The sequence below is a fragment of the Chiloscyllium plagiosum genome, unplaced genomic scaffold (genome assembly GCF_037043375.1).
Source record: "Chiloscyllium plagiosum isolate Xiang-an unplaced genomic scaffold, Cpla_swu_hap1 HiC_scaffold_18, whole genome shotgun sequence".
Taxonomy (NCBI): domain Eukaryota; kingdom Metazoa; phylum Chordata; class Chondrichthyes; order Orectolobiformes; family Hemiscylliidae; genus Chiloscyllium; species Chiloscyllium plagiosum.
Genome location: NW_028270156.1, coordinates 34,093,994 through 34,107,591, shown reverse-complemented (window position 1 = coordinate 34,107,591; position 13,598 = coordinate 34,093,994). Strand labels below are relative to the sequence as shown.

Below are 13,598 nucleotides of genomic sequence, written 5' to 3'. Positions count from 1 at the left end.
AACAGTGCAATACTTCCTCAGTCAGGACCCTCCAACAGTGCAGCATTTCCTCAGTAAGAGCCCGTCAACAGTGCAGCACTTCCTTAGTAAAGGTCCCCAACAGTACAGCACTTTCTTCGTAAGACCCTCCAACAGTGCAGCATTTCTCCAGTAAGGGCCCCTCAACAATGCAGCACCTCCTCAGAAAGGCCCCTCCAACAGTGCAACACTTCCTCATTAAGGTCTCCCAACAGTGCAACACTTCCTCAGCAAGGGCCCCCGACAGTGCAACGCTTCCTCAGTAAGGTCCCCCGACAGTGCAACACTTCTTCAGTAAGGTCCCCCAACAGTGCAGCACTTCCTCAGTAAGGGCCCCCCAACAGTGCAACACTTCCTCAGTAAGGGCCCTACAACAATGCAGCACTTCCTCAGTAAGGGCCCCTCAACAGTGCAACACTTCCTCAGTAAGGGCACCCCAACAGTGCAGCACTTCCTCTGTAAGGTCACTTCTCCAGTAAGGGGCCCTCAACAGTGCTGCACTTCCTCAGGAAGAGCCCCCCCAACAGTGCAAAACTTCCTCAGTAAGGGACCCCCAACAGTGTAGCACTTCCTCAGTAAGGGCACCCCAACAATGCAACACTTCATCAGTAAGGGCCCCCCAACACTGCAGCCCTTCCTCAGCAAGGGCCTTCCAATAGTGCAACACTTCCTCAGTTAGGGCCCCCAACAGTGTAACACATCCTCAGTAAGGGCACCCCAAAAATGCAACACTTCCTCAGTAAGGGCCCCCTAACAGTGCAGCACTTCCTCAGCAAGGGCCCACCAACAGTGCAGCATTTCCTCATTAAGGGCCCCTCAACAGTGCAGCACCTCCTCAGCAAGGGCCCTCCAACAGTGCAACACTTCCTCATTAATGTCTCCCAACAATGTAGCACTTCCTCAGAAGGGATTCCCAAACAATGCAGCACTTCCTCTGTAAGAGCCCCCAACAATGCAGCACTTCCTCACAAAGGATTCCCCAACAATGCAGCACTTCCCAGTAAAGGCCTTCCAACAGTGCAACACTTCCTCAGTAAGGGCACCCCAACAATGCAACACTTCCTCAGTAAGGGCCACCCAACAGTTCAGCCCTTCCTCAGCAATAGCCCCACAACAGTGTAGCCCTTCCTCAGTTAGGGCCCCCAACAGTGCAACACTTCCTCAGTAAGGGCCACCCAACAGTTCAGCCCTTCCTCAGCAATAGCCCCACAACAGTGTAGCCCTTCCTCAGTTAGGGCCCCCAACAGTGCAACACTTCCTCAGTAAGGGCACCCCAACAATGCAACACTTCCTCAGTAAGGGCCACCCAACAGTTCAGCCCTTCCTCAGCAATAGCCCCACAACAGTGTAGCCCTTCCTCAGTTAGGGCCCCCAACAGTGCAACACTTCCTCAGTAAGGGCACCCCAACAATGCAACACTTCCTCAGTAAGGGCCACCCAACAGTTCAGCCCTTCCTCAGCAATAGCCCCACAACAGTGTAGCCCTTCCTCAGTTAGGGCCCCCAACAGTGCAACACTTCCTCAGTAAGGGCACCCCAACAATGCAACACTTCCTCAGTAAGGGCCCCCTAACAGTGCAGCACTTCCTCAGCAAGGGCCCCACAACAGTGCAGCATTTCCTCAGTAAGGGCCTCCCAACAGTGCAGCATTTCCTCATTAAGGGCCCCTCAACAGGGCAGCACCTCCTCAGCAAGGGCCCTCCAACAGTGCAACACTTCCTCATTAATGTCTCCCAACAGTGCAACACTTCCTCAGTAAGGGCCCCCCCAAGAGTGCAACACTTCCTCAGTAAGGGCACCCCAATAATGCAACACTTCCTCAGTTAGGGCCCCCCAACAGTGCAGCATTTCCTCAGTAAGGGCCCCCCAACAGTGCACCACTTCCTCAGTAAGGGCCTTCCAACAGTGCAACACTTCCTCAGTCAGGAACCTCCAACAGTGCAGCATTTCCTCAGTAAGAGCCCGCCAACAGTGCAGCACTTCCTTAGTACAGGTCCCCAACAGTACAGCACTTTCTTCGTAAGGCCCTCCAACAGTGCAGCACTTCTCCAGTAAGGGCCCCTCAACAGTGCAGCACCTCCTCAGCAAGGGCCCTCCGACAGTGCAACACTTCCTCATTAATGTCTCCCATCAGTGCAGCATTTCCTCAGTAAGAGCCCCCCAACAGTGCAGCACTTCCTCAGCAAGGGCCTTCCAAAAGTGCAGCACTTCCTCAGTTAGGGCTCCCGAACAGTGCAGCCCATCCTCAGCAAAGGCCCCCCAACAGTGCAACACTTCCTCAGTAAGGGGCCCCACAGCAGTGCAACACTTCCTCAGTAAGGGCCCCGCAACAGTGCAGCACTTACTCAGTAAGGGCACCCCAACAATGCAACACTTCCTCAGTAAGGGCACCCCAACAATGCAACACTTCCTCAGTAAGGGCCCCCTAACAGTGCAGCACTTCCTCAGCAAGGGCCCCACAACAGTGCAGCATTTCCTCAATAAGGGCCTCCCAACAGTGCAGCATTTCCTCAGTAAGGGCCTCCCAACAGTGCAGCATTTCCTCATTAAGGGCCCCTCAACAGTGCAACACTTCCTCAGTCAGGGCCTTCCAACAGTGCAACACTTCCTCAGTAAGGGCACACCAATAATGCAACACTTCCTCAGTTAGGGAACCCCAACAGTGCAGCATTTCCTCAGTAAGGGCCCCCCAACAGTGCACCACTTCCTCAGTCAGGGCCTTCCAACAGTGCAACACTTCCTCAGTCAGGACCCTCCAACAGTGCAGCATTTCCTCAGTAAGAGCCCGCAAACAGTGCAGCACTTCCTTAGTACAGGTCCCCAACAGTACAGCACTTTCTTTGTAAGGCCCTCCAACAGTGCAGCACTTCTCCAGTAAGGGCCCCACAACAGTGCAGCACCTCCTCAGAAAGGGCCCTCCAACAGTGCAACACTTCCTCAGTGTGGGCCCCCAACAGTGCAACACTTCCTCAGTAAGGTCCCCCAACAGTGCAACACTTCCTCAGTAAGGTCCCCCAACAGTGCAGCACATCCTCAGTAAGGGCCCCCCAGCAGTGCAACACTTCCTCAGTAAGGGCCCTACAACAGTGCAACACTTCCTCAGTAAGGGCCCCCCAACAGTGCAGCACTTCCTCAGTAAGGGTCCTGCAACAGTGCAGCACTTCCTCAGTAAGGCCCCTTCCAAGAGTGCAGCAATTCCTCAGTAAGGGACCCCCAACAGTGCAGCACTTCCTCAGTAAGAGCCCCCAACAATGCAGAACTTCCTCAGAAGGGATTCCCAAACAATGCAGCACTTCCTGTGTAAGAGCCCCCAACAATGCAGCACTTCCTCAGAAAGGATTCCCCAACAATGCAGCACTTCCAAGTAAAGGCCTCCCAATGGTGCAGCACTTCCTCAGTAAGGGCCCCCCCAACAATGCAGCACTTCCCAGTAAGAGCCCACCAACAGTGCAGCATTTTCTCAGTATGGCCCTGCAACAGTGCAGCATTTCTCCAGTAAGGTCCCCTCAGCAGTGCAAAACTTCCTCAGTATGGCCTCTGCAACAGTGTAGCACTTCCTCAGTAAGGGACCCCAACTGTGTAGCACATCCTCAGTAATGACCCTGGAACAGTGCAGCCCTTCCTCACTAAGGGCCCCTCAACAGTGCAGCACTTCCTCGGTTAGGGCTCCCAAAAGTGCAGCACTTCCTCAGGAAGGCCGCTGTAACAGTGCAGCACTTCCTCAGTATGTGTTCGCCAACAATGCAGCACTTCCTCAGGAAGGGTTCCCCCACAATGCAGCACCTCCTCAGTATGGCCCTCCAACAATGCAACACTTCCTCATTAAGGGCCCCTCACAACAGTGCAACACTTCATTAGTAAGAGTTCCCCCACAGTCCAGCACTTCTCAGTAAGGTCCTCCACCAGTGCAGCACTTCTCCAGTAAGGGCCCCTCAACAGTGCAGCACCTCCTCAGTATGCCCGCTGAAACAATGCAGCCCTTCCTCAGTAAGGCCCTCCAACAGAGCAACACTTCCTCAGTAAGGCCCTGCAACAGAGCAACACTTCCTCAGTAAGGGCCCCCCAACAGTGCAACACTTCCTCAGTAAGGGCACCCCAACATTGCAACACTTCCTCAGTAAGGGCCCCCCAACAGTGCAGCACTTCCTCAGCAAGGGCCCCACAACAGTGCAGCATTTCCTCAGTAAGGGCCCCCCAACAGTGCACCACTTCCTCAGCAAGGGCCTTCCAACAGTGCAACACTTCCTCAGTCAGGACCCTCCAACAGTGCAGCATTTCCTCAGCAAGAGCCCACCAACAGTGCAGCACTTCCTTAGTAAAGGTCCCCAACATTACAGCACTTTATTCGTAAGGCCCTCCAACAGAGCAACACTTCCTCAGTAAGGGCCCCCCAACAGTGCAACACTTCCTCAGTAAGGGCACCCCAACATTGCAACACTTCCTCAGTAAGGGCCCCCCAACAGTGCAGCACTTCCTCAGCAAGGGCCCCACAACAGTGCAGCATTTCATCAGTAATGGTCCCCCAACTGTGCAGCATTTCCTCAGTAAGGGCCCCCCAACAGTGCACCACTTCCTCAGCAAGGGCCTTCCAACAGTGCAACACTTCCTCAGTCAGGACCCTCCAACAGTGCAGCATTTCCTCAGCAAGAGCCCACCAACAGTGCAGCACTTCCTTAGTAAAGGTCCCCAACATTACAGCTCTTTATTCGTAAGGCCAACCAACAGTGCAGCACTTCTCCAGTAAGGGCCCCTCAACAGTGCAGCACCTCCTCAGCAAGGGCGCTCCAACAGTGCAACACTTCCTCATTAAGGTCTCCCAACAGTGCAACACTTCCTCAGCAAGGGCCCCCCAACAGTGCAGCATTTCCTCAGTAAGGGCCCCCCAACAGTGCACCACTTCCTCAGCAAGGGCCTTCCAACAGTGCAACACTTCCTCAGTCAGGACCCTCCAACAGTGCAGCATTTCCTCAGTAAAAGCCCACCAACAGTGCAGCACTTCCTTAGTAAAGGTCCCCAACAGTACAGCACTTTATTCGTAAGGCCCTCCAACAGTGCAGCACTTCTCCAGTAAGGGCCCCTCAACAGTGCAGCACCTCCTCAGCAAGGGCCCTCCGACAGTGCAACACTTCCTCATTCATGTCTCCCAACAGTGCAGCATTTCCTCAGTAAGAGCCCCCCAACAGTGCAGCACTTCCTCAGCAAGGGCCTTCCAAAAGTCCAGCACTTCCTCAGTTAGGGCTCCCGAACAGTGCAGCCCATCCTCAGCAAAGGCCCCCCAACAGTGCAACACTTCCTCAGTAAGGGGCCCCACAGCAGTGCAACACTTCCTCAGTAAGGGCCCCGCAACAGTGCAGCACTTACTCAGTAAGGGCACCCCAACAATGCAACACTTCCTCAGTAAGGGCCCCCCAACAGTGCAGCATTTCCTGATCAAGGGCCTTCCAATAGTGCAACACTTCCTCAGTAAGGGCCTTCCAACGGTGCAACACTTGCTCAGTAAGTGCCTTCCAAAAGTGCAGAACTTCCTCAAGTAGAGCCTTCCAACAGTGCAACACTTCCTCAGTCAGGACCCTCCAACAGTGCAGCATTTCCTCAGTAAAAGCCCACCAATAGTGCAGCACTTCCTTAGTAAAGGTCCCCAACAGTACAGCACTTTATTCGTAAGGCCCTCCAACAGTGCAGCACTTCTCCAGTAAGGGCCCCTCAACAGTGCAGCACCTCCTCAGCAAGGGCCCTCCGACAGTGCAACACTTCCTCATTAATGTCTCCCAACAGTGCAGCATTTCCTCAGTAAGAGCCCCCCAACAGTGCAGCACTTCCTCAGCAAGGGCCTTCCAAAAGTGCAGCACTTCCTCAGTTAGGGCCCCCGAACAGTGCAGCCCATCCTCAGCAAAGGCCCCCCAACAGTGCAACACTTCCTCAGTAAGGAGCCCCCCAACAGTGCAACACTTCCTCAGTAAGGGCCCCGTAACAGTGCAGCACTTACTCAGTAAGGGCACCCCAACAATGCAACACTTCCTCAGTAAGGGCCTCCCAACAGTGCAGCATTTCCTGATCAAGGGCCTTCCAACAGTGCAACACTTCCTCAGTAAGGGCCTTCCAACGGTGCAACACTTGCTCAGTAAGTGCCTTCCAAAAGTGCAGAACTTCCTCAAGTAGGGCCCCCCAACAGTGCAACACTTCCTCAGTCAGGACCCTCCAACAGTGCAGCATTTCCTCAGTAAGAGCCCGCCAACAGTGCAGCACTTCCTTAGTACAGGTCCCCAACAGTACTGCACATTCTTCGTAAGGCCCTCCAACAGTGCAGCATTTCTCCAGTAAGGGCCGCTCAACAGTGCAGCACCTCCTCAGTAAGGTCCCCCGACAGTGCAACACTTCTTCAATAAGGGCCCTCCAACATTGCAGCACTTCCTCTGTAAGGTCACTTCTCCAGTAAGGGCCCCTCAACAGTGCAGCACCTCCTCAGAAAGGGCCCTCCAACAGTGCAACACTTCCTCATTAAGGTCTCCCAATAGTGCAACACTTCCTCAGTAAGGGCCCCACAACAGTGCAACACTTCCTCAGTAAGGGCACCCCAACAATACAACACTTCCTCAGTAAGGGCCCCCCAACAGTGCAGACCTTCCTCAGCAATAGCCCCCGAACAGTGCAACACTTCCTCAGTAAGGACACCCCAACAATGCAACACTTCCTCAGTAAGGGCCCGCAAACAGTGCAGCACTTCCTCAGCAAAGGCCCCCCAACAGTGCAGCATTTCCTCAGTAAGGGCCCCCAAACAGTGCAGCATTTCCTCAGTAAGGGCCCCCAAACATTGCAGCATTTCCTCATTAAGGGCCCCTCAACAGTGCAGCACCTCCTCAGCAAGGGCCCTCCAACAGTGCAACACTTCCTCATTAATGTCTCCCAACAGTGCAGCATTTCCTCAGTAAGGGCCCCCCAACTGTGCAGCACTTCCTCAGCAAGGGCCTTCCAAAAGTGCAGCACTTCCTCAGTAAGGGCCCCCCAACAGTGCAGCCCATCCTCAGCAATGGCCCCCCAACAGTGCAACACTTCCTCAGTAAGGGCCCCCCAAGAGTGCAACACTTCCTCAGTAAGGGCACCCCAACAGTGCAGCATTTCCTCAGTAAGGGCCACCCAACAGTGCACCACTTCCTCAGTAAGGGCCTTCCAACAGTGCAACACTTCCTCAGTCAGGACCCTCCAACAGTGCACCATTTCCTCAGTAAGAGCCCGCCAACAGTGCAGCACTTCCTTAGTACAGGTCCCCAACAGTACAGCACTTTCTTCGTAAGGCTCTCCAACAGTGCAGCACTTCTCCAGTATGGGCCCCTCAACAGTGCAGCACCTCCTCAGCAAGAGCCCTCCAACAGTGCAGCACTTCCTCAGTAAGGTCCCCCAACAGTGCAACACTTCCTCAGTAAGGGCCCCCGACAGTGCAACACTTCCTCAGTAAGGTCCCCCGACAGTGCAACACTTCCTCAGTAAGGTCCCCCAACAGTGCAGCACTTCCTCAGTAAGGGCCCCCCAACAGTGCAACACTTCCTCAGTAAGGGCCCTACAACAGTGCAACACTTCCTCAGTAAGGCCCCTTCCAAGAGTGCAGCATTTTCTCAGCAAGAGCCCACCAACAGTGCAGCACTTCCTTAGTAAAGGTCCCCAACATTACAGCACTTTCTTCGTAAGGCCCTCCAACAGTGCAGCACTTCTCCAGTAAGGGCCCCTCAACAGTGCAGCACCTCCTCAGAAAGGGCCCTCCAACAGTGCAACACTTCCTCAGTGTGGGCCCCCAACAGTGCAACACTTCCTCAGTAAGGTCCCCCAACAGTGCAACACTTCCTCAGTAAGGTCCCCCAACAGTGCAGCACATCCTCAGTAAGGGCCCCCCAGCAGTGCAACACTTCCTCAGTAAGGGCCCTACAACAGTGCAACACTTCCTCAGTAAGGGCCCCCCAACAGTGCAGCACTTCCTCAGTAAGGGTCCTGCAACAGTGCAGCACTTCCTCAGTAAGGCCCCTTCCAAGAGTGCAGCAATTCCTCAGTAAGGGACCCCCAACAGTGCAGCACTTCCTCAGTAAGAGCCCCCAACAATGCAGCACTTCCTCAGAAGGGATTCCCAAACAATGCAGCACTTCCTCTGTAAGAGCCCCCAACAATGCAGCACTTCCTCATTAAGGTCTCCCAACAGTGCAACACTTCCTCAGTAAGAACCCCCGACAGTGCAACACTTCCTCAGTAAGGTTCCCCGACAGTGCAACACTTCCTCAGTAAGGTCCCCCAACAGTGCAGCACTTCCTCAGTAAGGGCCCCCCAACAGTGGAACACTTCCTCAGTAAGATCCCCCAACAGTGCAGCACCCCCTCAGTAAGATCCCCCAACAGTGCAGCACCCCCTCAGTAAGGGCCCCTCAACAGTGCAGCACCTCCTCAGCAAGGGCCCTCCAACAGTGCAGCACTTCCTCAGTAAGGGCGTTCCAACAGTGCAATACTTCCTCAGTAAGGGCCCCCCAACAGTGCAACACTTCCTCAGTAAGGGCCCTCCAACAGTGCAACACTTCCTAAGTAAGGGCACCCCAACAGTGCAACACTTCCTCAGTAAGGTCCCCCAACAGTGCAGCACTTCCTCAGTAAGGGCCCTTCAACAGTGCAGCACTTCCTCAGTAAGGGCTCTCCAACAGTGCAACACTTCCTGAGTAAGGTCCCCCAACAATGCAATACTTCCTCAGTAAGGTCCCCCCAACAGTGCAACACTTCCTCAGTAAGGGCACCCCAACAGTGCAACACTTCTTCAGTAAGGTCCCCCCAGAAGTGCAACACTTCCTCAATAAGGTCCCCCAACCGTGCAATACTTCATCAGTAAGGTCTCCCCAATAGTGCTGCACTTCCTCAATAAGGTCCCCCAACAGTGCAACGCTTCCTCAGTAAGGGCCCCCCAACAGTGCAGCACTTCCTCAGTAAGGTCCCTTCAGCAGTGCAGCACCTCCCAAGTATGAATCTTTTCATGATATGGTGATCTTTTTCTATTCCATGGGGAATATCAATCTGATTTACATTCTGAGTTATTTGGGAATGGGACTTGAATCCAGGGATCTCTGCCTCAGAGACAATAATGTTACACACTGAGCCATGGCTGACAACAAAGCAATTACCACTGAAAGAAGCAGGATTTACTCAACACAGTCAGGAATACAATTAGTGACCTTGAACATTCTTTTGATCATCAGTCAGATATTATCTATGGAAGTAGCTAACAATCCTATCCTTTCTATGAATCAAGATTATATAAAGAATTAACTGATTTGGTTGGGAAAGCCTCGGAGGAAGGTTGTTCTGAAATACCGAGAGAATCTCATGGAGACAGGCAGCACCCTCAGGAGCAGGAGGGGGACCAGGGGATGGTATCAAGCACTGCCCACCACTCTGAAATGGAAATGTTTGAACCTGCACTCTGTCCGCCAGCCTCTGTACCCGTCCAGAGCGAAAAGCTGCAAGGTAGGTATAAAATATCCAGTTTAGCTTCTGAGTTCTGATTGAATTTGTGGACATTGATTAGGACCCTCAGAATGATATAGAATTACATTGCGTTTACTACATAGAAACACGCCATCAGGCCTGACAGCTCTGTGATGTCTATGCTTTACATCAGTATCCTCCCAATTCCTTTTCATTCCATCCCTAACAACATATTCTACCATTCCCTTTCTTCCTCATGCGTTTAATCAACTTTCCTCTGCTCAACTTCCCAGCTATTCCTTTTGGCAGGAAGTCCTACATTTTCGCATTGCCTGCACAAAGGAGCTTCTCCTGAATTCTCTTGGATTTACTTTTGGCTGGTTGTGGTTCCCGGTTGTGAATTATCTAATTTTGTTCAGCAGAGATAATGAATATAGGGCTTGGCAAACACTGTGTGGGACTGAGTCCTCCAGAGCAGTGCAGTCCATGGTTTCATTGCTGCTTGGTGCTGAGTCACCTCTGCCATTAGTGACCAACACTTTAGTGCCCAAAGCTAAAGATAGAAAGAGCAGGCGTTCTTTACAACTTTGTGTCTGTTAAATGTAATCAGCTGGGTCTGGAATCTCCTTGACTGAACAGTGTGCCAGCATTCAGTGCCTTAAAGCTGGGCAGAGGGTCAGTGTGGTATCAAGAGCTGATTCTATCCACCTCACAGTGCAGACAGTAAACTGGGGAAAGATACAGCTGTTTAACTTAAATAGTGAATGCTTCCCAGTGTTTTCTCGAGCATTACAGTGTTTGTTATTCTCTCTACCCTCACTGTGGTAAACATCTGCCTGTTTAACAGATTCACAAATCACCCAGAAGCTATCAACAGAGAAGAATTGGCACTCTTCAGATCTGACACCAAACAGGAACCCAGCAATATCCAGGTATGAACCGGAACAAAGCCAAGGGATAGGTCTGTTATAAATTCATCTCACCAACTTCCATCAACTGTGATGCTGGCCCCCTCATTGGTGCATCCACCAGCACTCTCCCACCCCGTGATTGGTGGGCTTATCGGTGTTCTCCTGCCCGCCATTGGTGCATTCACCAGCACTCTCCTGCCCTGTGATTGGTGGGCTCACCAGTGTTCTCCTGCCTGCCATTGGTGCACTCACCAGCACTCTCCTGTCCTGTGATTGTTGGGCTCACTGGTGTTTTCCTGGTCCACCATTGGTGCATCCATCAGGGCTCTGCTGCCCTACCTTTGATGGACTAGTCCTCTTACGTTCTCAAGATCGCAGTGGAGTAGGACACTACTCCTTTCTTTCTCTTAGTGCTTTATTTTCTTTTTCTCTCTGACAATTCCCGGCCTCCGGTGAGCAACAGTTCCCAGACTCCGGCGAGCAACAATTCCCAGCCTATGGTGAGCGATGATTCCCAGCCCATGGTGAGCGGTGATTCCCAGCCCTCCGGTGAGTAATGATTCCCAGCCCTCTGGTGACAACTCTTGGCCTCCAGCACCAACTCCCAGACTGGCGCAGCGTCCTCCCGGAGTGTTGTGCTGACCACTCAGCGTGGCGCATCATCCTCCTCCTCTAGTGGCCTCCATGTGTGGTGTGACAACCTCCTGGCCTGATGCAGCATCCTCCTCCCGTAGCGGCCTCCCAGCGTGGTGTGGTGACCTCTGTTGTGGAGAAAATAACGAGAACCACCAGGAGACGCAGAGAGTTTTCAAGAAGTAGGTCTTTTATTTGCAAACAAAAAACCGTGACACTGAGAAAGCAGATTCTCGAATGGCCCCGAACCTCAGGGTCCATGGATTTTTATATCTTTTTTTATCATGTTTCTGTTAGCTTATCAGCATGTCCAACTATATTAATCTAAGTACCTCACTCTAGCTACACAATAAACCAGTGATGTTAGTTCCCATTATCTCTTTAGTTGTACATTCTACTTGATCTTATTCTAATGTCACGGTTGGATATGTATTATCACTTCTGCTACAGGAATCTTCCATTGCAGACTAAACTATCATGATAGATATTTAGCTATTCCATCCATTACAATAGTCTCCTGTCTCAAGCTGACTCTACTAACTATTAATTAGGTATTTTAATGTCATGTCCCAAATATTTACGGTCCCAATCCTGTCATAATAGCACTTAACAGAGAAACTTGCTTTGTTACTTGTGTTATCTCATCTCGCCATAGCGACCTTTTAGTCTTAACCTTATTCTGATAATTGGTGTAAGAATGTTCCACTATGGTTATCCCATCCTGCCTTCCACAGAACACAGATTCCAGTGATCTTCATGCTTTAACCCTTTCCATGCTTTCATGTTCTTTATTTTCCATACCTCCCTGCCTGACGCAGCATCCTCCTCCCGTAGCAGCCTCCCAGTGTGGTGCGGTAATGTCCTGGCCTGGCACAGCTCCCTCCTCCTCCTCTTGTAGCGGCCTCCCGGCCTGGGACAGCATCCTCCTCCCATAGTTGCCTCCCAGTGTGGCTTCCTCCATCTGGCGTTGTGGCCTGAAGTGATCTCCCAGCTTCATGATCCTCAAGGTGAAGGCCGGTTCCGTCTGGAGCCGGGGCCCAGTGCACACTGGAAGCTGAGTGCCAATGTGGTCTGCTGTTCAGAATTTTTATTTCTGAAATGCTGGATATTTTATTTCTCTATTATCAAAAATCTTGTAACTAAAGAAGTTGTACCCAAGGTACCTCATACCTAAGTCAGTACTCTAAGTGGCGATGTATAAACTTTTCACTGTCATCATTGTATATATGTGACAATAAAGACTAATTTAATTCTAATTCATTCCCTCCTAATAGTAAACTCAATTACAGTTTGCATTAAAGTCACAAACTATCAAATATTTTGTTCAAAGATAAGCAGCAGCAAAAGACAATGCACCAATACAATAACTATTTTAATAGAAGCATTCATGTACAATACTTGCTTAGAAATAAAATGATCAAATGCCTGATAATTTGCTGAGCCTGCTGACGATAACTTCTTACTGTTTCTTGTCCTGACAAATTTTTTTTCAACTGGCAGCTGTCCATTTCATGTGTAATCTCAAGATAAATATCTTTCTTCGAAAAATTAGGAGACACTCAATCTGCTATTCATTCCCATGATGATGATAATGAAATTGGACTGATATCTATTGTGTGTGTGTCCAAGTGTGTGTGCGAGTGTGTCCCTGTGTGTCCCTCTGTGTGTGTATATGTGTATGTGAGAGTGTCTGTGTGTGTGAGTATGTCTGTATGTGCGTGTATGTCTGTATGTGCGTGTCTGTGTGAGCATGTCCGTATGTATGTGAACATGACTGTATGTGTGTCTACGTGCGTCTGTATTTGTGTGTGAGTATGTCTGTATGTGTGTGAGCATGTCCGAATGTGTGTGTCTATGTGTGCGTGTGAGCTTGTCCGTACGTGTGTCCGTGTGTGTGTGTGCGTGTGAGCGTGTCCGTATGTATGTATGCAACATGTCTGTTTGTGTCCGTCCGTGTGTGTATTTGTGTATGTCCGTATGTGTGTGTGAACGTGTCCGTGTGTGTGAGCATGACCATGTGTATGTGTGAGCATGTCCACGTGTGTGTGTGTGAGCGTGTGTGTGTGAGAGCGTGTCCGTGTTTGAGCATGTCCATGTGTGTGCCCATGTGTGCGTCCGCGTGTCTGTGTGTGTGTATGTGAGCACGTCCATGCTGATGTGTGTGGTGTGTGAGCATGTCCTTGCGTGTGTGTCCATGTGTGTGAGCATGTCCTTGCGTATGTGTCCGTGTGTGTGAGCATGTCCATGTGTGTGGTGTGTCCATGTGTGAGAGAGTTTGTGTGCTAATTTGAGAAGTTTGCACAGTTTCTAAATCCATATACCTGGGATTTATCAAACAGAAAGCAAATATAGGGACACTGGAGAGGATGCAAAACAGACATACAAGAACTATCCAAACTCTGAAGTTATAATTTTCAGGAAAGATTAAACAGATTACATCTTTCTTCTTTGGAAAAGTGAAGATTAAAGATAGCCTTATGAAGGCCTTTGAAATTATGAAAGTGATAGATTGCAGTTGATGGAAACGTTTATGCATCCAGTGATTAGGATCTGGAATGTACTGCCTGAGGGTGTGGTGAAGGCGCATT

General features: G+C 51.0%; 1 protein-coding gene across 4 annotated transcripts in view; it reads left to right on the top strand.

Moving 5' to 3' along the window:
- The window catches only part of LOC122558042 (uncharacterized), a 224,700-nt gene that overhangs the window by 179,145 nt on the left and 31,957 nt on the right, over positions 1-13,598 (top strand). For all 4 annotated transcript variants that reach the window (XM_087996442.1, XM_087996444.1, XM_043706371.2 and 1 more), the window contains 2 exons: positions 9,291-9,505; positions 10,314-10,398. In XM_087996442.1, coding sequence (XP_087852568.1) covers positions 9,291-9,505; positions 10,314-10,398 — 300 coding nt within the window. The remainder of the gene's footprint in view (positions 1-9,290; positions 9,506-10,313; positions 10,399-13,598) is intronic.